The 26,053-nt window shown below is 32.3% G+C and overlaps 2 protein-coding genes across 2 annotated transcripts; one reads left to right on the top strand and one right to left on the bottom strand.

The window, feature by feature from the left end:
• Positions 1–511: 511 nt before the first annotated feature.
• Positions 512–5,164, bottom strand: LOC139482281 (uncharacterized). Its single transcript, XM_071266077.1, has 6 exons — positions 5,057–5,164; positions 3,606–4,390; positions 3,121–3,289; positions 1,940–2,049; positions 1,529–1,640; positions 512–983 (listed from the first exon to the last, which is right to left on the bottom strand). Exons 1-6 carry the CDS (start codon positions 5,079–5,081, stop codon positions 646–648), a joined length of 1,539 nt encoding a protein of 512 aa, XP_071122178.1. The 5' UTR covers positions 5,082–5,164; the 3' UTR covers positions 512–645.
• A 2,139-nt stretch (positions 5,165–7,303) lies between these two features.
• On the top strand, positions 7,304–22,681 carry LOC139482341 (synaptonemal complex protein 3-like). The gene is made up of 8 exons (XM_071266186.1): positions 7,304–7,496; positions 8,730–8,790; positions 9,629–9,663; positions 12,659–12,776; positions 13,362–13,461; positions 14,325–14,423; positions 21,513–21,617; positions 22,488–22,681. Exons 1-8 carry the CDS (start codon positions 7,379–7,381, stop codon positions 22,539–22,541), a joined length of 690 nt encoding a protein of 229 aa, XP_071122287.1. The 5' UTR covers positions 7,304–7,378; the 3' UTR covers positions 22,542–22,681.
• Positions 22,682–26,053: the final 3,372 nt, after the last annotated feature.

Here is a 26,053-nt window from a genome sequence, read left to right as displayed (position 1 = left end):
AAGGGGAAAATTGGTTGATTATTTTGCTTTGACGCTTTCCGTCGATGTAAGGCGTCAAAGAAAAAGATATTATAGCCTTTCAAGACGTAATTATTTGGACTATTAATATGCATGTAAAAGGCATCAGATTTTTAGCGGGTGCATGTAGTTCAAAGAAATTTTATTTTTCTATTCATCCGATTTACAGCCAAATAGGGACATTTTCGGATCGTTTTTTGTTTCCTGTTTACTTTTATATATTGATATTTTAATTTACGAGTGGGGTAATGTGTATAAAGACCACACTGACATTAGCTAGCACAACAACCTGTACCTTCTGGCTTAAAACTAAATGGGACAAATGGAACTTATGTATACTCCTAAATGAGTGTTTTCTGCATGATGTGACCATTCTTCTAATTCTTAGTTGATATATGTCCTTAATTGTAATTTCATTTTGAGCTGTATTTTTATTTTAAATAATTAAAGTATGTTCTTATAGATTTTCATAAACACTATAAAACAACACAAGTTAAAACAAAACAAAATTTTAATAGAAAAAAATAAACAATTAACTAAGTGAACAAAAGAAAAAAAAACAATTTAATAATGGAACACAAGAAAAATAAACAAATAAATAAGTGAACAAAAAAACATCTCATTAAATCAAGAACAAACTGTATCCCTATCTTCATCATTCTGGCTACAGCAGCAGCAGCAGCAAAGTCGTCCAAACCATTTCCTGAAACGCTGAAATCTACCGGTAAAACCACTGTGAACTGGTATTTCAGTCGGATCTGATTTGGTTGGTTCAGTAATGAGCAGAAATGGGTTGATTGATTCAGCGACTTTATGATTGGTGGAACTAGATAGCTTTGATCTTGTTGTCTCGTGTGTTTCTTTTAATGGAGTAAAAAATGGCTTTAGCCTTGGCCTAGGTGGTTCTTCAATATCACTGAGTGTGTACCATTCACTGTTTGATGTTCTTGCTGTATCTGGATGGTCTAAATCAAAGAAAAAATATAATAATAAATTGTTAAATTATTACACTAAGTTTTGTTGTATTTTAATCGAAACAGTGTAATCATGGTAATGGTAGCGATTATAGACTACATGACAAATGCTTCGGGAAAAATCGATCAATAAAACGCTTAAGACCAAAAGTTTGACAGGCAAAATGAAAAATTTCAGATTATCAAATCCAAAAAGATGATCAACATTAAAAGATTTTTTTTTAATGTAGGAGGCGGCAATCATGATTTTTTGACAATGCATATAAACTTCAATCATGCTTTAATCGCAAAACTAGCGAAATTGATTGTGTCCATTTGGGTGGTGAGTACACTGAGGCACTGATTTTCCGTTAGCAGCTGTGTATGCAATTTCGACATAAAACTTCACTAGATACGCTTTCCACTATTCATATACTCAGACTTGCAAAGGCTTTAAATTAGTAGAATTAATGTCAATTACAACAACAACAACAACAGCACAACAACAACATCAAACGAATGAAATGTTTGTAATATTATAATATTGAGGTTATTACCTTCCTCTTCACGGTCTTTCTCTTTGTTATCGTCTAACAAGGACAAATCTAGCTTTAGTTCTTCTGGGTCTACCTGCTTAGAACTGAATTCAGCTGTCGTTGATTTACTTCTCTGGAAATAAAAAAAACACTCAATTTAAATACTATTTTTTCATCAAAATAGAATATCATGCAATTGTGTTTTAATTGTTAGATAATTGTAAATGGTCAATGCCAAGGTAACGAGACAAAATTTATACAAATGAACAGTGATATACAGTAGTAAACTGAGATACAAAATATTTAAAACAGTGAAATGAGATACGAGATAATTAAAGTAGTGAAATGAGATACGGGATATATGACAGTTAAAAAACTCAAAGCAATATAATCTAACCAGAAATATAAGTTTTCTCATGAACATATATTTACCTTGAAAATCCTGTTTACAAAGCGTCTGACAGAGCCTGTTTTCTTTACGTCATTGGTTCTGTCCTCTAAAAGTATTTCTGCATCACTTCTTGTTCTTATGCTGATGTGTCCTATGAAATATATTGGTATAGTTTTTAAAGTACTTCATCTTTTGTATTTGGTACACGTACTTGTTTAAACATAATATTAGTTATATGGTTTGCTACAGTTCCCCTCCGTTTCCATAGAAGGTAAGTAAAATCAATAGAGGATCTGGTCGAATCCCTATTTTCGGCCGATTTTACTTACTCTTTGTATATAAGTAGGGAGTCAGTAGCAAATCGTATAGCAAATGTGTAACACCACAAGAAATGCCCTGCCAAGAAGTTGAATTTATATGTATAAAAAGTAAACACTGAAATACATAACCTTATTAGATGCATGACGGCCGATTTGAAAGCAATTTTATAAGCTCTGTTGTTTTTGTTTTTGTTTTTTTTTGGGGGGGGGGAGGGGGTTGTTTCCCTCTTTTTCTATTTGTCAACATGTTCCCTTGTTTCCAAATCACACATACTAGTATGCGTTATTAGTTGCATGTGTAAGTGTAATAATTGTAACGGCTTAACTTAATGAAATCTGAATAGTACAAGTTAATATATCGCGAAATAAAGACAATTATTAAATAAGTAGATAAGAACAATGCTGATATATAACAAGGAAAGGCACCTGCAACACGTAAATCATACAGATAACGACTTTTAACGAAAATCAGTCTATCACAAGTGAATGAACATACAAAAAAACAATGCTTTATTGAAATTGCAACAACAACAATACAAGACACACCACCTAATAAATGTTTCCAAGTTTATACGTTATAATTCCATGTTAGAACTTTGATGAAATCATAATAACGTTAAAATTTGTATCAAGTTTCCGAGAGAATCATCTCGTCTGCTAATAGTCAGCTAAGCTATTCCGGTTTTCTTATCATAATCCATTTTATAGTATAGAAAATATTAATAATCTTACAATTTCATCTCAGATGAAAGGAATAAAATGTTCTTGGAATATACTGAAATATTGAAGCGTATGGCCAGATTATCAACTTAACCTTTTTGGTGCCGAAATAAGTTTTTTGTTTCCTAATACACGTCTTACTTTTAATATTCCTATTTCAAAATATCTTATAATAAACTTACTGTTTTCTTTATTTTCATCTGTATCCGCTCTGGGTTTTGTGGCATGTGATTGTTCAAGTTTTTGCTGGAGATCTTTTTGTTCATCGGCGAAAGCTTTCACTCTCTCGTGAAGTTTTGAGACTGAGGCTTTCAGCATGACATTATATTCAGCATTGCTGCTGCTTGGGTACTTTAAAATAAAGAAACCAATAATTTAGCAATTAAATTTGTAATACATTAGTCATTTTCTGTTCTAAAAATATTCAGAACAAACATTCAAGTTATCAAGTGAATACACTCAGTTTTGAACTAAATTATTAATAATTTATTATAATTACAAAAAAGTTAACATTATCAACATAAACAACGACTAGCCTGAATGCGATCGAATGAAACAATTGTATTATGGTTCAAATTTAGGACTTCGTACCAATTCATACTGAGTTGTATAATTTTCATTATTTTGATATTTTTAATAAGATGCAAAATAGGATATCATTGTCTACCTGATGGTACTGCTCATTGGATGGACCTGGTTCTTGCGCAGGTGAATATGACGCTGATGATGGACTCACAGCTGGTTTGTGAAACTCCTCAAACATTCTTCTTATTTGTTCCTGTCTTTTTTTCGCGCGTCTCTCCTCTCTTTCTTCTTTCCATATTTTTTCTCTTTCAAATGCGTCAACAAGTTTTTTTCGCTCTGCATCTCTTACCGATTGAAAGAATGCTACACGGTCCTCTTCGTTAGCTGTTTCTTCTGAATCTAGTGCATCCTCTGTGTCGACCTGATTTTGAATAATCTCCTCTGTACGAATTACTGGTTTTGCTTGTAGGTCCTGGTTCTCTGTCTTGTCGACTTGTGTGTTACATGTTGCATACATACTGTCTAACTCTTTGGTTCTGACATCTTTGAAGAAAGAAATTCTCTCTTCTTCACTCGCAGTTTCTTTGTTACCTGCTTCATCGTTGTGTTCTTTCATTGTTGCAGCAAGTCTCTCAAACTCTTTGGTTCTGAAATCTCCAAAGAAAGCAGCTCTTTCCTCTTCACTCGCTGATTCTGTTGTCCCTGCTTCGTCGTTTTGTTCTTTCTGTGTAGCAGTTAGTCTGTCAAGCTCTTTGGTTCTGACATCTCCAAAGAAAGCTTCTATCTCCTCTTCACTCGCTGTTTCAGTGATCTTTGTTTGTTGAACGGACACTGCATCTGTTTCCGTTTCACTACAAGCAGCATGCAATATAGATAGAGTAAACCCGCTCAAGTTGCGTTCAAAGATCTCCTTATCTTCATCCATTGCTGAAAATAGTATAAAATATATTAAAGACCATGTGACGATAATAACTATAATGTAACACAATTTTAACTAAAAGTTTAATTAGCCGATGTCCACTTGACAAGGTTCATCCTAGTAGGTTTATTCAAACAAAATTTAAGTTTGATTTTATATTTAATTTTCCAGCGTTTCCTCAACCGTCCGCTATAACTCTATAGTCAATTTTAAAATTGAGAATGGAAATGGGGAATGTGTCATAGAAACAACAACCCGACCATAGAAAAAACAACAGCAGAAGGTGACCAACAGGTCTTCAATGTAGCGAAAAATTCCCGCACCCGGAGGCGTCCTTCAACTAGCCCCTAAACAAATATATACTAGTTCAGTGATAATGAACGCCATACTAAACTCCAAATTGCACACAAGAAACTAAAATTATAATAATACAAGACAAACAAAGGCCAGAGGCTCCTGACTTGGGACAGGCGCAAAAATGCGGCGGGGTTATAGAATAGTAGAATACTGTGTCTTCTTCATATGATAATCCAGTCCAATTCCTCCCGTTACGTACGGGTTTAGTACCATACCATCATAAAAAAAAAGTAAGAAGAACATTACCGGGCATAAAAAAGATTTATCCCAATCCAATTATAAAAAATCTAAGATATATAAGAATAAATAATACTTACTCAACTCTTTAATTTCCTGATTCATCTTCTAGATTATACGCTATTCTTTTTTTTCTCCTCGTTCTCTGTGCTTAAAATAAATATAAACTGATTCGCTCGACAACAACGTTGCTACTGAAGATATTATGACGTCCGACGTCAATCGAAGTCGTCACTAATTTTCTCCTTACTTCGCGACGGACAGAAACGCTTTGTATATAGAATAAGTAATCGACGGTGATGAATGTTTTGCCATGAATTTAATGCAATTTTGCTATTATAAGCAAGGAAAGCGGGGAAATACTAAATACTGTTTCAATGGCAAAGAAATCATACATAAAAATCAAAAGCATAAGAGCAAACAGACATAATCTTACGATTAATTTTCAGAAAAATCGGACGATCATTCAAGTTGGAGTTACCGTCCTTTAAATGTCGATTATTAGCGAATTTTGTAGTGTTTTGGTTGTTTTCTTCATAACTATAATAAATTGAGAAAATAATTTGATGGACAAAAGTATTAGCAAGACCAACATATATTATCAAATTATTACAGATACAGCAAAAATGGCATTTTAGGATTCACACATTACGTAAACAGGGATCTCTGTGTTTAGGGTTCACATAGGCTATACCCACTTTTTATAAGGTATGATAATGTCTCCTACCATACGTATCAAGTATCTGCTATTACTTGTACGAACCTCATGAGTTGTGTGGCTCAGTCTGACTGAGCCTAGCCTGGTGACTCGGTAAAAAAAATTCAGGAAAATGTTAATCTTTTTTTGTCTCAGTTAAACTTAAGCCCTCAAGTCAAATTGGTCACTTAAAAACTAGTACTAAAAAGGAAAAGATAGGTACCTCACTGTGGGCATTCCTTGTGGTTAACTTACTCCTGAAAGTCCAGCTAACCCACAACCCGACTGTTTAGTACAAGCAGGCATGCATTTTTGATACCATTTGGCATTTTCAAACTTTCGTTTTTTATTTGGCTTCTTTGAATTTATATACCAATTGGCATCACTTTAACCTTAAAATTAACATCGCATATTCAAATTTGACATTATTGAGGAACGGTACGTAGAACCATTAAAACAGTATTTTTTTTCTAATTCGGGACTACGGAAGTTTTTGTCTTTATATTCGAAATTTCGGGATCAGACACCCCAAACCCCCGACCCCTAAATTTATCGATTTTGGGACTAAATATCTTGCCTCTGAATATTTCGAGAAATAATTTTTTGCAACAGTTTTTTTGATTTTTTTTTACAGAAATAATACATTTATAGTAAACATAGTGGTTTAACTTATACTGTTAAAAGTATAATGACTTATAAGTCCTTGTAAGAGGGGGGATAGGAGGGGTCCTGATCCCGAAATCCCGGACTTAAAAAAACGAAATCCCGAGGTCCCGAATTTAAATAAAGTAAATCCCGAAGTCCCGAAATCCGTAAAAGAGGATTCCCGGATCACGAAAGGGTCAATCCCGAAATCCCGAGCTTAAAAAGGCCCGATCCCGGAGTCCCGATAAAGGTCCTATCCCCCCTCTTGTAAGAGTATTTGAATGCAGATAAAATATTTTATTTTTTTAATTCACTGGATACTGAGAAGCAGCTTAGGTACAGAGAGACACATTTGGTTTAAATCTGTTCAGTTTCAGAAAGGTGTATGCTACCGATGAATGACCAAGGTTATCAATGTATCACTGATAGGCTATTATCCGTAGCCAGAGGGGGGTTCGAACAAACCCCCCCCCTTTTTCAGTGAAAACAAATAAGCACTGTTAAAGTCAACATTCTGTTCGAATAGTGACTGTTAAAGTCGAGTTCGTGAGTCCAAACCCCCCCCCCCCCCCCCCCCCATCCCACACCCTTGAAAATTCCTGGCTACGGGCCTGATATTTAGCTCATACCATATATGGATCTTTTGGACCAATCTCCGTACAGCGCTCGTTTCCTTTCCGTATACTTAGTACACTACAATACATATTTAGTGTAGTGATACGTAGTAAGTACGGAACGGATGTGAGCTCTGCGCCGGAGATTGCTTTTGGACCAGGTGAGCAAAAATTAAGTCGAAAGTAGAAACCGCGAATGAATTTGTTTACGCAGTCCTAATCTATTATAAAATGAAATTATTTATAATTTGGGACAAAATTATTAATGCACACACATAAAAAGTATATATTCTTCAAATACGACACCCATCATTAAGCAGCTACAAGATATATAACGGACTTTGTGTTTCCGCGTAATGTTATAACAAAGCACTACCGGATGTTAATGGTTCGTCTGCATCTTCTCATACTCCATCAATAAAATAAAACAGAATACAGAATACAAGATGCCGAAAGCACAGAAAAGAAAAGCTGATGGAAACCAACAACTTGAGCAAGGAAAACAACTCATTGATGATGATAATAATGGTTCAGAGAGCAGTCAATCTAGCAGTCCAATCAGAGGTGCTCAGAACATTATTTCAATTATTACCTTTTTACCAAAGGCGGATCTAGAGAGAGTGCCCCCCCCCCCTTTACACACACAGTGACACACACACCTTTTGTGGAAAAATTTGTTGATTAGATCTATATATAGCCTATATTGCCTTATTGGCTATAATATAGGGAATCACTAAAGCATAACTTTTATAGAGGGCCCTCTCTTATTAGTGAGGGGGGTTAGGAGGGGTCCTGATCCCGAAATCCCGGGCTTAAAAACACGATATCCCGAAATCCCGGGCTATAAAACACGAAATTCCGAGGTCCCGAAATTCGAAAAATGGAATTCCCGGATCCCGAAAGTGTGAATCCCGAAATCACGAGCTTAAAAACACCCGATCCCGGAGTCCCGATAAAGGTCCTATCCTCCCTCATTAGTGGCGGATCCAGAAATTTTCACAAGTGGGGGCCCGCTCCAGCCACGCTTCAATGATTCCCTATATAAGCAACCAAATTTTTTCCCGAAAATGGGGGGCCCAGACCCCCCCCCCCCCCCCCTCTAAATCCGCCTTTGCTTATGGCAGTCAAAGCCCCCATCCCAGTTTGTTCCTTTAGGCTTTTGGTAAGTTTCCTGTAGCGACAATAAAGAAAATAAACAAGAACTTGTCAGGTTGAGACATGTAAGTCTAAGACTAAGAGGTAACAACAATCATTACATTCTGTGTAGAGCAAAACTTATTTTTATTGTGTACAACAAAAAATAAGGTTAAAAAAAGTTTCTCCTGATTGTAGGAACTTGCATGATATGTTTTGAAACCAACATTCATTTTCCCATTACCTTATGAGTAATGGGATAACTGGGATATATCAGTGTATCACAAACTCTGTCTGACCGACAAAATTTCAGACAATAAATACATTTGGGCAGACAGAAATTTTATTATTTTTAAATTGAAAATATAGAAGAAAAAGTCACAGTTTGGCACAGCCTGATATATTATATGCTCCTTAATGCAAAAGCTTTAAAAGGTTCAGACATGAGTGGTGACAAAATGTTTAAAAAATCTCAAATTAGAAAACCAACTAGCCTACCTTTTAAAATTATTTACAAAAGAAAAAAAAATGTTTACCACTTTTAAAAACAAAGTTGCATGAACAATGATGAAAAAAAAACTATTTTTCTGAGGTATTTTCATGTTTCTTATTTACTTTTATATTTTAAAAACAACTGTATTACATATTATATGATGTTTTCAGATGAAACTCCTATCATACCAAGAAAGAAGAAGAATGAGGGTGGAACAGATGAAGATGTTGGGTAAATCTTTGAATTTTGTATTAAATGACATTTTTGCTCTTATTGGGAATTAGCAAAAATGTTGGTTTTAATTTTTTTCTATTGTGATGATCTTGATTAAAAAATGTATATAACTTTTAAATCAATTATTTTGAACCATCTGACACAGTTAAAAGAAAAGTTTATACTAAACATTTTAATTACTTTCAAAATATAAACTGCAAAAATTGATTGGTACTATTTATATTATTTTGGGTTTTTTTCGGAAAAAGCAACAAGACTTCTATTGTGAATGAAACTATTACTAATATTCAATCCAGAATTGCTGAAAAGAATTGTAGCTGAAAAATACATGATATCACTGCATTAATCAAATGACAAGAGAAATGTGTATGGTCCTCAACCTTTCTTCCACCTTCAATGAAAAATGCATTTAATGGTCTTCAGAATTTTTAATTTTCTATGTTGTTTTATGTGTCTATAAAAAAAGTAGATGCTGTCATAATTATCAATGAGACAACTATTTAACAAAGGAGACTGAACAACAGAAGGTCACAATATGGCCTTCAACAATGAGCTAGAAAATACCTGGTATGAATTGAAAAATGGATAACACTTCTAAAGAGAAAATTATTGGGCTGAATATTATTAAAAGATTAACCAACAACAAGCACAGTAGGTTCCTGGCTCGGGAAAGGTACATCAAGATTAAGGCCCGTAGTCAGGAATTTCCAAGGGGGGGTATTTGGACTTACAAACTCAACTTTTACAGTCACAATTCAAACAGAACATTGACTTTAACAGTGCTTATTTGTTTTCAAGGGCTATTAGCAAATTAATGAGTTGTTTTATTTTACAGACAAGAAATGCAAAAGATGCTGGAGTGCTTTGGAGGTATGAATCTATGCATAATTTGTTGACAACTCACTGAGAAAACAGTTGTCCTTTATTTTGGAACACAGTAAATTAAATACAATTATTTACATATCTTGTTTGAAAGTAACATATCCTTAAAGTTTTTTAACAAGTTTTCTGGGTTCACTGATTATGGAAATGTGATAGTTGGGTTAGTGAGTTTACCTTTTTAGTTTTCTTTAAGTCAAAAGTGTGCTGAAAACTATTTATGCTCAACATTTTGAAAATCAAATTCAGTCATGTACATCCTTTTAGAAAACCTAAGTTATCTCCATTAAAATTGAATAAATCAATTAACTAAAACTGGAGATCAACTCCTTATATGAGAAAAGAAATGATGACATTTTTTTATGATTCCCAAGTTTGACATCTTATTGATAATAATCTTGTGAAAATTATAATAGATAGAGAGAAACTGTAATTTGTAAACATTATAAATGATCTACCATAACATCAAATGATAGAAGTCCTAAATTGACTGTTAAATGTCAGATGAAACCATTTTTAGCTTCTTCTCATCACTTAGCATTCCTCCTTCTCCATTAATTATTACATAAATCTTTTCCTTTGAAACCACTGGCAAGAATTTATCCAAACCAGGCCACAATTATTAATTGGGTGTGTTATATCTAGTTAGCATGGTCAACATGGCTTAAACAAAGTATAGCCTTGCTGTCTGGGTAAATTCTAGCTGGGTAAATTGATATGAAATCTGGCAGGGGAAGAAATAGTCAGAATGTTGAAATCTACCGACTGTCAATTTACATCAAAACTGTCAGAAGACTAATTATAGGAGTTATTGCCCTTCAATGACAACATTTACCAGTTCTTTATTTATTTTTGGATAATTACTTGAAAAGTATGAAACTTTTTATAAAACAAAAACGATAAACTTACTAGACCAGATCAAAAAAAAATTACAATTTTTCAGTTGGTTGGTTTTTTTTTATATTTATTTTCAGAATGTTATCATAGATATATACAAACTTAAAAACAACCATTAAAATCTTTTAAGTCTTATTAATAGTAAAAATCATCAGTTGACTCTTTATTGCAAATAATTGCTCTTCAATGACAATTTTAAGTGATTTTGCCTTTTAGCTTTAGAACTATTATAGAGATCAATTGATACTTTAAGTGACAAAATTTATAAGCAAAGACTAGATCTACAAAGAAGTGAACATGTCTGAAATTGTTGGTCTCTTAATTTAATTCTTGCTGTTTAGTGTCACCAAATGGTTTTCGTCTTTTAATTATAAAAGAGAGACAGACACAACAAAAATGATCAGCATGGCAAGGTCTACAAATGAATCAAATTTTGTGGACATCTTTAGCAGACCTCTTATCGTAATAATTGCCCTTAAATGTTTATTTTTTTATTTACCGTTTTTTGTGTTTTGGACAAAATTATAAAAGATAGAGAGAAACTGCAATGTGAAAAAATAATCATCAATACAAGATCAACGAATAAGAGATTTTTGTAATGAACTGAATTATAGTCTCAGTTTTTTAGACTAACTTTCTATTATAGTTGCGATTTGTGATTTCAGAGTTATGGGACTTTAACCATCACATTGCAAAACATTTCAAGACATGTATCACCCTTACCAAAAAGTGCTAACATGTTGCACATAAGTTGCACATAAGATGCTCACGTTAGAAACTAACATGATTGCACACAAGTTTTTTAACATGCAAATTAGGTGAGCATTTTGTGAGCAAAAAAATTGCACATATGAAACTAACCTAATTTGCATGTTAAAAACCTCACGTGCAACTGCTCATATGAGCTTTTGTTTCACATGTGCATTTTATTAGAATGCTCATATGAGCAGAGCAGTTACTCACATGTTGCACACGTGAATATTATAGTTGACCAAAACAAATTTAAAAAAGGAATATTTTTCAAATTTAAATGAAAATCTTAAATAATTTAGTTGAAAATAAAATAACTGATACATCATGTTAAAAGAGTTATTCTTTAATTATTGTCGGTTAATTATGATTTTCATATCATTTTTTTTTTTTTATTTATAAAACAATAATCATGATCATGACTAAAAACATAACATTACATTATAAAACTAATAGAGGGTCTTGCAAGTTTAGTACACAATGAATGTCTTTGATTAATAAGTACTGTATTTCAAAAAGTTTAAAAAGGAAAAATCTTTATACATGTAGTACTTATTTTGAAGCAACCTGTATATATATTCCCCTAAAGACTTAAAATTGTAATATATTTCAAAATCTGACACAAAAATGAAAATAATGAAATAGAAATGATAACTTACACATAATTAACCACAGCCACACTGGTTTTATCAGATTTCAACAATGCCTTTCTTCAAATAGCACAATATAGGACTTAACATTTTCCATATCCATCTACCTCCATTTATTGCATGCTTTTCATGAATTTGAATTTACAGGAAGTACATGACTGGGCATGTCATTTTGAAAAAGCTCATATGAGCAATGATGTAGGTTAGTTTTGAATGGTTAGAAGAATGGAAAAACTTTTCAAAGTACAAAACTAACATAAAACTAACATGAATGATAAAAGCTCACCTGAGGTTTGAATTGCACATGTGAGCATTATGTTAGATTTTTGTGGGCACACATGAACTATCAAACTGCACATATGAGCAACCTGATTTGCATACAATTCTTACTTGCATCTCATGTGCTTCACATGTGAAACTTATGACTTATGTGCTTTTGTTAGCAATTTCTGTACAGGTACTCTAGTTTCAATACTTCAAACTTCCTATACACCAAACACAATTTATAACCTAAGTTTACTTTACTGTATTAAATTTGTATTAAAATTCAAGTGGTTATGCACTAAAACTAAAAATTGAATTTGTTAGATAAAAATGAAAAATTTGGGGAAATTTTAATCAAGATAGTATAAGTCTGCTTAAAATCAAAACCCCTTGCTCACTGATAATTGTGTTTTTCTCTTTTTCAGCTGACATAACAAAAACTATGGTAGCTAAGAGGAAAAGATTAGAACAGTTGACTCAAAATTCACTGAAAAATACCAACAAAAAGGTGGAAGATATCTGGACAACACAAAAGAATGAAAGGTTTGTCAGGGAGGATTTTTTTTTCTTTCTCTATCATACTATCATTTTAAGAATTTGTAATTATTCAATGATTTTCTAACCCATAGCTATGTTGTAATCAAAATGAAAAATAAATGTGTTACAAGAAACAATATTAATACAGCACTTGTAGTTCGGAGAAAATATTGAGCATAAACTATAATGTGAATGTATGGTAAATTTTAAAAGGTTAACTAGATGCAACTATCTCTTCCATAAATGGTAAATGTTTCACTTATACTTCAATAATAGAAATAATGTATTTTCTGATGCTGAATAAGTTCTGTGATAAGCAATACTACCATACAATGGTAATGTGACATCAAATTTATATTTGTTTAATGATTTATAGAATAACACTTTTTTCAAGGTCTTGACAGAAATCATCTTTTTATGACAGCTTGTCCTGTTACGAATTAGTTTATTTTAAATATGCATCACCACAAAACTTAATTGCTATCACTATTGTAAGAGCGTTATAATATATCAGAAACAATACAGCTTAAAGCCTTAGAGAATTTCAGCATACTTGCTGATATTTGAGGGTAGTTTTTAATTATCTTTTAGGGTAAAACTCCAGGATGAGTACAACAGACAAATAAGTAATGTATTGGGCCAATGGGAATCAGATATAGAAAAAACAAAAGAACAAGAAGAAAAATTAACAGTAAGTTATCACTGACTGGGAAGGCCTATAACAAAAAATGTATTAGTTATCTTTTTTTGAAAATGTCTAAAAATGCTATTATTAATTGTCATGCAAAAAAAAAATTAACATCATGTAGGTACTTTTATACCTTTAAAGGTATTTTCACTTTTAATTATTTTTTTTTTCTCAAAATTGAAATGTATCATCAGTCTAAAATAACTACTGCATAACACCTTATTTTAAAGTCTTTTATTAAACATGTTGTGAGAAGAGTAAATGAAAATACTAACTGTCTGTATGTCCATTCAGTCTTGACTCTTGATTGCCCTCTCACATGTACAATTTTTGCCAGTGTTATAGGAAACTTATATCATATGTTTAAATCATATCATCAATGTTCTTGCATCTCGTTTAAAAGCCATTGCTGATCAATTATTTTAAAAAAAGTTGTGCACCTAAAAAATATGGATTACTGGTTTATGAAAACTGCAATGTTATTGTTTTCATGTGTTCAATTCAAGTCAGAATTTTATAAAACTTATATCATAGGTTTATATATCAGCAATTTGTTTGACACTTTTGAAGGTAAGAACATGTACTAATCAAATAATTTCAAAGAATTATATTCCTTGGAAAAAATAGATTATAAAGGAAATCACATTGCATTTGCTCTGAAGCCTTCCATTTCTCTTTGGATATTGATAAAAAATCAAAATTACAAATAAAACGTGCTATTTTTAGTTATTGTCCTTGTACCTTGGATCTCTATAGTTTGTGCAACGTGGGGGACATTGGAATTCTGTTCTTATTAAGTTTTATTCAATTCCTTGATCTTTTTTTAAAGCAAGCGAAATCACCTAAGATTATTTTTTTATTTTCAGTTACTTTTCAAACAGCAACAAAAATTGTTTCAGCAAGCAAGAGTTGTACAATCTCAGCGACTAAAAACAGTTCAACAGCTGCATGAACAATACTCAAAGGTAACTTGCATCTTTCTGACTGTTGTCTGTTTATTTTACAAAAATCTTCTGCAGAACCAAAACTTTGTATCTGTTGAGCTTTAATAGGCAATTACAACTGATTTTATAGTATGTGCTTATGTTGGCCTGTAACACAACTGTCCCATGTAAGGATGAGCATCCACAAACATGGTTAACCCACCACATTATTTATGTATGTGCCTGTCCCAAATCAGGAGCCTGCAGATCAGTGGTTCTTTTCTGTTGATAAATTGTTTTGTTATAAAAAAAAAAAAAGGTCTATAGAATCTTTTCACATTTTTTATGACCTGCCTTTTATAGCCAACAATGCAGTATGGGTCAAGGCTTCCAAAACGGTCATATATTCCGGTCATTTGTATAATGTCCGGTAAAAGTCCGGCTGGGCAAAGCATGAAACGGTCATATACTTTTTAGTTTTCAAGGCTTTTTCGGTCATTTTTACATAATTCACGATCTTTTTGACCCAACTTTTTGCCTTTAACATCAACACATTTCCGGTCATAAATGTGACATGATGATTAATTACTATCAAAACAACACCTACTTCAATACCTTCTAATTTCAATCAAGGCTAATTAGTAGTAGGACAGCTGAAATTTACCTGTTCAGGTGACAGGTGAACTATGTTCAGTACCGGACATTGTATAAATTGATCGGTTTATTCACAATTGTTTTCTTACATTTCAGCGGTTTGTATCTAATTGATTTAGTCCAAAAGATTAAAATTATTAGAAATTAGTTTATCAACATGATTTGATGAAAAATTTTATAAAAAGGTTTTAAATAAAAAATCGTCAGAACTACGTCGTATGAACTAGAACACGTGTGCGCATGTGCACAGGTGGGAAATTCAAGAATGCATCCTACATTTCTTTAAAATGCAAAAATTATCATTGATATCTGTATCTAACTTTCAATTCAAGTATTTTGTTGAAGAAACAACGTGGAAAGAGCTTCTTCTCTCAGTCGTGCTTTGTAAACGTACACGGATTTTACGTATCCGTTTATGGTCCATGTTTTACCATTGTCAAGTCAACATCCGGTTGAAACGAAAGAAAAGTTTTTGACAATGTCATTTTGCACAAATAAAAAGTCTAAGGCAGATAGGAGCACTCTGATGTGCACACTTTGAATGATGCACTGCCAATTTAACAGTTACATCCCAACATCAAATTCATATCATATCAAAGTAAAGTTTAAATTTTTTTTTAATGTAATGTCAATCATTGGAATGGCCGTCTGATTACCATACTATTGCCTTTTGTGACTAAGTCTTAAGGGATTAAAATTGGGATCAGATATGAAATGTCCGGCTGGCTTAAATATTTGTTGGAAGCCCTGGTATGGGTAATCCTTATAATTTGAAAGCATGCAATAAAGTATGGAATTTGCTCATTGATGAAGGCCATTCAGTGACCTATATATTTGCAAAAACTGCTATAAATTAAGAATATCAAACTTAAGGCAAAAAAAAATTAACAATGTCAACCTATTGTCTATTTATTTCAAAACTGTAAGACAATTTTAAGATTAATGTTCTTTAAAGACGAACAAACATTTTTGTCTCGCCTTGACAGAGTCAAAAAGCAGGACATAGGTATGCTGTTTCAGGCGGTGTATTAGTTTGTGATTAGGTCTAGTTTATGGTGAACCACAAGTGGTAGGTCAATCATATGTGGTATGCAGTTGTATAAGCATTGGCACATATCATTTCCATAGAGATTATTTGTCCCTGCCCCCTCAGTCATGGTTTATTGACTTCCAAACTTTTGGTTATTTTACATGTATTACTTTGTGATAAGGTCAGTTTATGGGTAACCACAGGTGGTAGGTCAATGATATTTGGTATGCAGTTGTATAAGAATTGGTATATCTCATTTTCATGGAGATAATTTGGCTTTGCCCCCTTAGTCATGGTCTATTGACTTTTGAAAATTTTTGTAAGTTATCATGTATTAGTTTGTTATTAGGTCAGTTTATGGGGAACAACAAGTGGTAGGTCAATGATATTTGGTATGTAGTTGTATAAGAATTGGCATATCTCATTTCCATGGAGATAATTATACCCCCGCTTTAAAAAAGGGGGGGTATACTGTTTTACCTCTGTCTGTCTGTCCATCAGTCCGTCCGTCAGTCAGTCCGTCCCATGAAACTTTCGTCACATTTTTCTCAGGAACTACACATCCACCCTTTCTGTAATTTGGTATCAACATTTATATATGTCAGCCATACCGTGTGATGTGTTTTCAGATTCATCACTTGACAACTTCCTGTTTACCGAACACTTGTCTGATTTTACACATGATAGCCAAGTTGAAAATTTTCGTCACATTTTTCTCAGGAACTACAATACAAGGATTTCTGAAATTTGGTTTCAGGATTTATATAAGTCAGCTATACCGTGTGGCGCGTTTTCAGATTCATCACTCAACAACTTCCTGTTTACCGAACACTTGTATGATTTTACACATGATAGCCAAGTTGAAAATTTTCGTCACATTTTTCTCAGGAACTACAATACAAGGATTTCTGAAATTTGGTTTCAGGATTTATATAAGTCAGCTATACCGTGTGATGTGTTTTCAGATTCATCACTCGACAAATTCCTGTTTACCGAACACTTGTATGATTTTACACATGATAACCAAGTTAAAAATTTTCGTCACATTTTTCTCACGAACTACAATACAAGGATTTCTGAAATTTGGTTTCAGGATTTTTATAAGTCAGCTATACTGTGAGATGCGTTTTCAGATTCATCACTCAACAACTTCCTGTTTACCGAACACTTGCATATTTTTACACTATTAATATTATCCACTTGCGGCGGGGGTATCATCAGTGAGCAGTAGCTCGCAGTTTCACTTGTTTAGCTCCGCCCCCTTAGTCATGGTCTATTGACTTTGAAAATTTTTGTAAGTTATCATGTATTAGTTTGGGATTAGGTCAGTTCAAGGGGAACTATTAGTGGTAGGCCAATGTTAATTGGTATTCAGTTGTATAAGCATTAATAATTGGCACATCTCATTTCCATGGAGGATATATGGCCTCGCCCCTCAGTCACAGTCTAATGACTTTGAAACTTATCTTAGTTTACATGTATTAGTTTGTGATAATTAGGTCAGTTTAAGATGAAATGCTAATGTTAAATCAATGATATTTGGTATGCAAATTTGCAAGTATTGTTTCTTTGGGGATTATAAAGCCACATCCCCTCTGCATGCTTCATTGACTTTGAAACTTTTACATAATTTACAAGTTAATTTTGTGTAGATTTGGGAACGACTTATAATAAGTCAATGATATTTGGTATGCAGTAGTATTAGCATTGGCACATCTCATTTACATGGAGATTGTTTAGCCATGTAACTCAGTCATGGTTCATTGACTTTGAATGTTTGCATAACTTGAGGGCCTCAAGGTAGATTAGCGAAAGCTAATTGAGTCACCCTCTGTAAATAAAGTCATTACTTACTTACTTACTTGTGTAAGATGTTAAGGTATTGCTATTTTGATTTCAACATTTGCATTATCAAAATTACAAAAAGGCGAGACAACAGTGATAACAGTTTATTAAACTAGATGTGTCAAAGCAACAAGAATGGCCCCGTCTCAAAATGTTGAAAAATCTGCAATTTCAATAACACCTGTGGACACAAAGATGATCGTAGTCTCACATGTCAAAAATCAGCTCCAATTCTGGAGGCGTATATATAGAAAAAAAGTCTGTATAACTGATTTTCAACAACTTTCAAAGTCGCTAACCCTTAATTTTGGCAAAAATTAGCGGAGCAAAAACGAAATTTAAACTTGATCTGCAACTCTTCATAGTTAGCTCACATACAAAAAAATCAGCCCAATATCTGAAAGCATTTAGAAAAAAAGTCCGTATAAATGCGATTTTTTCAAAAATTTATCAAAGTTCAAAGCTCAAAATTACAGCAAAAATTAGCCAAGTGAAACAAAACTTAAACTTGATATGTAACTCATCATGGGTAACTCACATACCAAAAATCAGCCTAATAACTGAAAGCGTTTAGAAAAAAAGTCTATCAAAGTCCATAGCCCGTAATTTTGGCAAAAATTGGCCAAGCGGAACAAAACTTAAACTTGATCTGTAACTCATCTTGGTTAACTCACATGTCAAAAATTATCCCAATATCTGAAAGCGTTTAGAAAAAAAGGCTGTATAACTGTGCTTTTCAACAATTTATCAAAGTCCAAAGCCTACATGTAATTTCAGTAAAAATTAGCAGAGATGAACAAACTTAAACTTGATCTGTAACTCATCATTGTTAACTCACATACCAAAAATCAGCCCAATATCTGAAGGCGTTTAGAAAAAAAACTCTTTATAATGGTTTGTTGCGGAATGACAGAATTTCGGACAAGGGTAATAAAATTAACGGTATCAATTTTCTTGCACCAGATGCGCATTTCGACAATACATGTCTCTTCAGTGATGCTCGTGGCCAAAATATTTGAAATCCAAAGCTTATATAAAAGATGAAGAGCTATAATCCAAAAGGTCAAAAAAGTATAGCCAAATCCGTGAAAGGAATCAGAGCTTTGCATGAGGGAGATACATTCCTTAATTTATAATAATTTCTATCATTTTGTAACAGCAAATTTTAATAACACAAAAAATCTGTATTTTCATGCCAGTACTTGTTGGGATGGTGATACCCTCGGGGACTAATAGTCCACCAGCAGAGGCATCGACCCAGTGATAGTAATAAAATTAACGGTATCAATTTTCTTGCACCAGATGCGCATTTCGACAATACATGTCTCCTCAGTGATGCTCGTGGCCAAAATATTTGAAATCCAAAGCTTATATAAAAGATGAAGAGCTATAATCCAAAAGGTCAAAAAAGTATAGCCAAATCCATGAAAGGAATCAGAGCTTTGCATGAGGGAGATACATTCCTTAATTTATAATAATTTCTATCATTTTGTAACAGCAAATTTTAATAACACAAAAAATCCGTATTTTCATGCCAGTACCGAAGTACTGGCTACTGGGATGGTGATACCCTCGGGGACTTATAGTCCACCAGCAGAGGCATCGACCCAGTGATAGTAATAAAATTAACGGTATCAAAATACCGTTAATTTATGCAGGTAAAACTATATGGCACCAACAACTTCTTTAAGGGGCCATAAAAATGTTGCCTATGATCTTTGAAATTATAATAAATAAACAAAAACTTTGATAGCTAAATAATAATTAGCAAGCTGCAAAGCAATATTAACAAATAAGTCACCAAAATTGTTAATCATCTCCTAGAAACTTGAAAGCAAAAATGATCAGCAAGACAAGATCTAAAAATAAGTCAACAATGACAAAAATTGAAGTTATTGCCTTTTACTGCTTAAACTGCTGAATTATGCTGTTTTACATTCATAGTTCCTTTAAAAACATTTTGCACACCCAAGAACCAGGACATAATTATAGAGAAGCTTTATTATATATAGCTACCTGTCGGTGACCTTCTGCTGTTGTTTTTTCTATGGTCGGGTTGTTGTCTCTTTGACACATTCCCCATTTCCATTCTCAATTTTATTGACATAGATAACCTCACCAAATATAAAGTTTATTTTTTCTTTAAGGTGTGTATACATACTTAAAATGCCTGGGCCCAAATTTTACTAAAAGGTTAATGTAAAACAAGGAAAATCCTGTTATTGTGTATAGCAAAATTATATCCAGGTGAAATTTGATCCGGAGGAAAATATATCACAATAGTTGTTATTTTTTTATCCCGATGAAAATATTTCCCTGGGATATATTTTCCTTTGCAGTGAAATTTTATCTGGGTAGTTACCTTATTGAATAGTTATTAGGAAGAAAACTTATCCTTTACAAATACTATGAAATAATAATAGTGTATTTGAATTAAAGCTAAATTGTTAAAAAAATGTCTTATTTTCACAAATTATCATGGAAAAAAATTCCTGAAATATTCAAGTAAATATCATTCTTTTAAAAAGAAAATTATCATGAAACATCAGAAGGAAAACCAGAAGAAATTTCAAAGATCGTAATTGTGAAATAATATCATGAGTAAATAAGGTTTATAGTGAAATACATGTGTGAGTTGTTTTCAGATCTCAGTACAAATATAAATTAAAAAGTAAAGGTAGAAATATAGTTGCATTACTACTGTTCACAGTAATGGAAGAAATTTGATTATGATGATATTTTTAACTATATAAATAGCTTTGTATGGGGACAAAGATGAAGTTGATGATTAAATAAAAAACAGATATATCATAGCATAACAATATATTGGAACAAAAGCAATTTTAACAGCTGGATAGTATTTATCTGTGAAATGTTATCTGTCTTATTAATCATGCTGTAAGTCATCTTTTTATATAAAATGAATATATAAAAAATAAGATTCAAGGAAAATTTTCACTATGAAATAGAGTCAGGAATATATTATATTAAGATCTTTAGAAATATAAATTGCTCATAATTACCTCCCTTTGATAAATTATGCAAATTTGTTCTACCTTTGTGAACCATTTTATAATTATAATTTATAGTCAGATGTGACAAAATCCTCGCGTGTAAAACGTTGAAAAAGCATGTATTACACACGAATATCATGTCACTTGACATGTATGAATTATAGTCAGGTATATATTGATTGTGAGTAACTTGCATAGTAGTTCATGGGACTCTATTTCACAAGGTTCTGTGAAATATGGTACGGCAAATATATACCGGTATATACTTTCCACATAACACAAATAGATTTTCACTCCTCTGGAAAAATCTACCTGTGAAATACCATGCCTGGAAAAAATACTGTGACAAATTATCCCCAGGATAAAATATCGCAGAGGAAGAAATAAACCATTACAATTGTTGTAGTGGTAACTTGTTAAGTGTGAAAATTTGAAAAACAACTATAAAGTTCAGACCCAGATTCATTATATTAGATTTAAGGTTGATAAGGATTGGGTAATTTTTACATCCAGCTTTTGAGGTTTTCACATATAAATTTCTAATGCCGGTGACTCAAGTCAGTTTAAAATTGTGTTATCATTTTTCAGGGAATAGGAGAATTGGACAATTGTCATCAAAGTCAGCATTCCACTGTACAATCTGAAATGAAGAAGGAAATGTCTCTGTTACAGAAAAGAATTCTGATGGATACAGTAAGATATAACTCATTAATTTATTAACTTTTGTTTGTACTAATTTCGTATAATTGTCTTATGCAAATATGTAATCAGAATAATATTCCACAGTTCAGGGGAAAAAAATGTTGGTTGGTTTTTAGTTTGTCAACTCCTTGCTTAAGCTCGATATATCAAAAGCATTTACCCATTGTAATCACTTAAACTTCCCAAGTATTTGAAATTGATGCCAAAATTAAGACAAGTTTCATTACTGCTTCATAAATTTTCAAAAATTATACCACACTGGGACACAAATATTGATAAAAAAAATAATTTGCTAAACAATCTGTTTTTGGTTTTGTACATATGGAATTTACAAATTTGAATGACTCATAAGAAGAAGTAAAAATTAAAAAATACCCTTTTCTTTTATATATGAAAAGATTGATTGTTGGTTGCTTAACATCCAGTGGCAAATATGTCATATATATTCAGGACGAGAACAAGTTGAAAATAAATACTATAGGTAGGTCTTGTAATAATAGAGGCCATCTGGGATGATGGTTTGGGAAATTTGGACTGCCACTGCAAAATGAGGGTTTATTGGATAGAGACAGAAATTTTGCCTTTCAACAGGCCTCCTTCTGACCCCTCAAAGAGTTGTTGCACACATGAAAAAATGGTTGACATTTTCCTGTGATAGAAGCATATCAATTGTCTTCTACTTGCAATATGCATTTTTGAAGTGTTTGAACACGGCTGTCTATTATTTTCCTTTTCAAATTATTGAAATTTGAAAACAGAATTTAGCATGCATCAGCATTTAAATAACTTTTTAGTTTTTATTAAAAAGTTATATTACTTATGTTGTGCACTGCATTACTTACATGTTGTTGTTTTTTTCAGCAACAACAAGAGATGGCAAATGTGAGAAAATCTCTACAGACCATGTTATTTTAGACAGAAAGAGAACATTATGTGACTGGATGATTATTGATATGACTTTCATTATTTATTTATCATGTTGTGCAAGATTGTTTCGGAATGAAATATTCATTGTTATCATTGTAGAATGTATTAAAATGTTAGTAACAATATAAGTTTGTTGTGAGAACCTCTAATGAGCAGAAAGTGTTGGTTGCATCTAAAGAGTAGATATAATTGACTGTTCAAATCTATGAAATTGTTGTTAAATAAACATACATATAAAGAGATGTTTTGCAAAAAGCGTGTCTTGAAAGAGGACAATCATTATTATGGACAAAGGAAAATTGATAAACATAAGTCGAATTATTCTACACAGAATTTTCGAAATCTAAAGATAAAGCATCCAAACCCAACAGAAGGGTATATTGTTTCTATCAAGGTCTATCTAAAAAAATCTAAAAAAATAAAAAAATCCACCAGATATAAATAAGGATATAATAAAACATTATTTGAAAAATATATATTCTAAAGGCCTTCAGGAACTATGTTTATTCATTCATAAATGAACATTTATGTCAACTATGGCTTGTGTCATAAACATGTTATTATTAAGACTGGCTTTTTTATTCACTAATTTTTCATTTAATTCATAAGAGGGCCAGTCCTTTCCAAATAAATATTTGAATAACATTTACATCATGAAAAGACCTGGGCAATATGGTTGGGTACTGCTGTTAGTCAAATAGAAATATTACCAAGAAAATTATGCTAAGATGCATTTTGACAGTCAAACTGGTTAATTTTAAACCGGCAATTGTTAAGTGTTACACAAACATTCTCACATTTTGCTTTGCCATATAATTGGTATTATGTAATTGTTTCGCTGGTGGCTAGCAAGTGTAATATATACTTCAGAATACTAGTATGTATTGTGAATTGGTACACTTAGACTGACCACAGTCCCACAGAAACTAAGTTATCTGTATTTTTTCTATCTCTAAAGGAATGACCTATAAAGTAAGCATATTTGAGATAGATATAGGAAGATGTGGTGTGAGTGCCAATGAGACAACTCTCCATACAAATAACAATTTAAAAAGTAAACCATTATAGGTCAATGTACGGCCTTCAACACGGAGCCTTGGCTCACACCGAACAACAAGTTACAAAGGACCCCAAAATTACTAGTGTAAAACCATTCAAACGGGAAAATCAACGGTCTAATCTATATAAACAAAACGAGAAACGAGAAACACGTATATATTACATAAACAAACGACAACTACTGTACATCAGATTCCTACACTAATGAGTTTTCTGAGAAATTTCTACAATTTTATCCTGATATTACATTATTACGGTCAACAAGTTTTTTTATGAGTTTCTGCTCATTGTCAGTTTGGAGACATTGATTATTTTGATGTTTCAATTACGGTTATATCATGATAATGTTAAGCGCTTGAATGATTTAGATAATCAAGTAGTTCTTTTAAATTTCTTGGTATAAGAACTTCAAAAGAGACTTGTTTTTGTGGTTTTTTTTAATCAAATAGGATTTAGATAGGAAGTTAATCATATGCTCCAACTAACAATTTTGGTTCAAACTTTTATTATGCAGTTGTTTTTAAATCTTAGTAATTACAGGTGGAAATCTGAAGACAATCAATCAATAGCATCTTTAAAGATATTTAATACCCATTGATTGCACCATGAAATGGATTTCACACCACATCTTTTTTATATTGTATGAATAGAGACATATAAACACATATAATATGCTTTCTTTTCGTCAGTTTAGACCTATATGAAACACCTCGATCTGTCTTTTATTATAGTTTCTCTTGTGAAATATTTTCTTATTTTTATGTCCTATTTATGGGCATTATGTTTTCTGGTCTGTGTGTCTGTTCGTCCCGTCTGTTCGTCCCGTCTGTCTGTCCCGTCTGTCTGTCCTGCTTCAGGTCTGAGACTACTTGTTATAGTAGTCTCAGTTCAGGTTAAAGTTTTTGGTTGAGGTAGTTTTTATGAAGTTGAAGTCCATTCAACTTGAAACATGTTCCTTATGATATGATCTTTCTAATTGTAATGCCAAATTATAGTTTTTACACCATTTTCACAGTCCACTGAACATAGAACATGATAGTGCAGATGGGGCATCCGTGTACTAGGGACACATTCTTGTTTACACTCTTTTACGATTTTTATCTGTTTGGGTTTTAAAACATTTTGCCATGGTCGTATATTACATGTAGGTTATTCTAGAAAATAGTGATCTTGTGTACAAATATCATTTGATTTGTTCCTTCTATATAGTAATTAACGTAGTTCAGTCAGCAGTTTCTGGACTATCAATCCCTGAGAATATATACCCTATTTGAAGAATCTTCTTAAGGTAAACAACCACTAACTTGGATCTGCATGGTCAGTTAGACAGTAGTATACATTTCCCACAAAATTGGTCCTACACACATCTTACTTCCAAAATATATATATTATTTAGGTTATTTTTGTACAACTTTATCCAAAGTGTCTGAATGCTGGAAGTTGCTGGATTAAACAAAGAAAAAATGGAGCAATGATGTAGTGGTTTTATATCTTAAATTATACTTCTTCAATATGAATTATGATGCCTTCTCAGAATGGAATACTATTGGTTATCAGTTCACAAAAAATGTTCTTGTATTTGAAACGAAATAAATGGCAAAAGAAAAGGAGTTGATATTATCATATTATGAAAATGTTTGTTTCCTCTAAATATATAACCAAAAAAGTAACATGATAAGGTTGGTAGCGTATATATATTTCCTCAGATGGAATTTGCTTATAATCTGTCAGAATGTAGAATTTTTTCACCATGATACTATTTTTCAAGCAAAGTTTCCAAATTTGCTTAGATTGTTCATGAAAAACCATTTTTGGTGAATTATAAGAAAGCTTTGAAATAGAATTTTGAAAAAAACTAAAATAAAAAAACAGGTGTCAATGACCTTATTTACTGGCAACAAGTAAAAATTGAATTTTTTCTATCATACCTCAATGGAGAAAACAAAACTATTTGAGTTATCTCCCCTTGAATGGAAAAGTTGATTTTCTAACAAACACATTTGGTATTTGATAAAACAAATAACAAAAAAAAACAGTCTAACCCATAACCCATTAATCTGTCTCAAACCAGATTTTAGCATTCGTAAGAACTAGACCTATCGTGAACTACTATTTTACAATCCCAAGATTGTTGTAATCAAATGAGTTTTGATGAGTACAGTTGTTGAATAAAGCTGCTTATTCAATTGCATAGAATTCCTGTTCTAATTTCTCATCTGGTATTTCAATACCAATAAAATGATACAGTTGGTTACACTTCACGAGGAAATCAACATCTATGGTTATTACCCTATTACTCTTTTACCAAACATTAAAATCATGCAAGAACACCTAGAACCCAGCACTTCATACCTGTAATAAACGTAAAAAATATTTTGGAAATTTCCGAAGTGAATAATATATATCATAAACAAACAGGTTTACACAGTAATTGAATAAAT

This window comes from Mytilus edulis, chromosome 7, assembly GCF_963676685.1.
Source record: "Mytilus edulis chromosome 7, xbMytEdul2.2, whole genome shotgun sequence".
NCBI classification, from domain to species: Eukaryota; Metazoa; Mollusca; class Bivalvia; order Mytilida; family Mytilidae; genus Mytilus; species Mytilus edulis.
Note: the sequence above shows the minus strand (reverse complement) of the source record. Positions and strands in the feature narration are given on the sequence as shown.

What these genes read in the sequence shown, in the direction of transcription:
- LOC139482281 (XM_071266077.1), bottom strand. Translation starts at nt 5,081, where the DNA reads ATGAATCAGGAAATTAAAGAGTTGA. An exon ending in TCAGGAAATTAAAGAGTTGA is followed by an intron (nt 4,391 to 5,056) that starts GTAAGTATTATT and finishes TACTATTTTCAG; the next exon opens with CAATGGATGAAGATAAGGAG. An exon ending in GAAAGACCGTGAAGAGGAAG is followed by an intron (nt 984 to 1,528) that starts GTAATAACCTCA and finishes TCTTTGATTTAG; the next exon opens with ACCATCCAGATACAGCAAGA.
- LOC139482341 (XM_071266186.1), top strand. Translation starts at nt 7,379, where the DNA reads ATGCCGAAAGCACAGAAAAGAAAAGCTGATGGAAACCAACAACTTGAG. An exon ending in ATCTAGCAGTCCAATCAGAG is followed by an intron (nt 7,497 to 8,729) that starts GTGCTCAGAACA and finishes TGATGTTTTCAG; the next exon opens with ATGAAACTCCTATCATACCA. An exon ending in GATGCTGGAGTGCTTTGGAG is followed by an intron (nt 9,664 to 12,658) that starts GTATGAATCTAT and finishes TCTCTTTTTCAG; the next exon opens with CTGACATAACAAAAACTATG.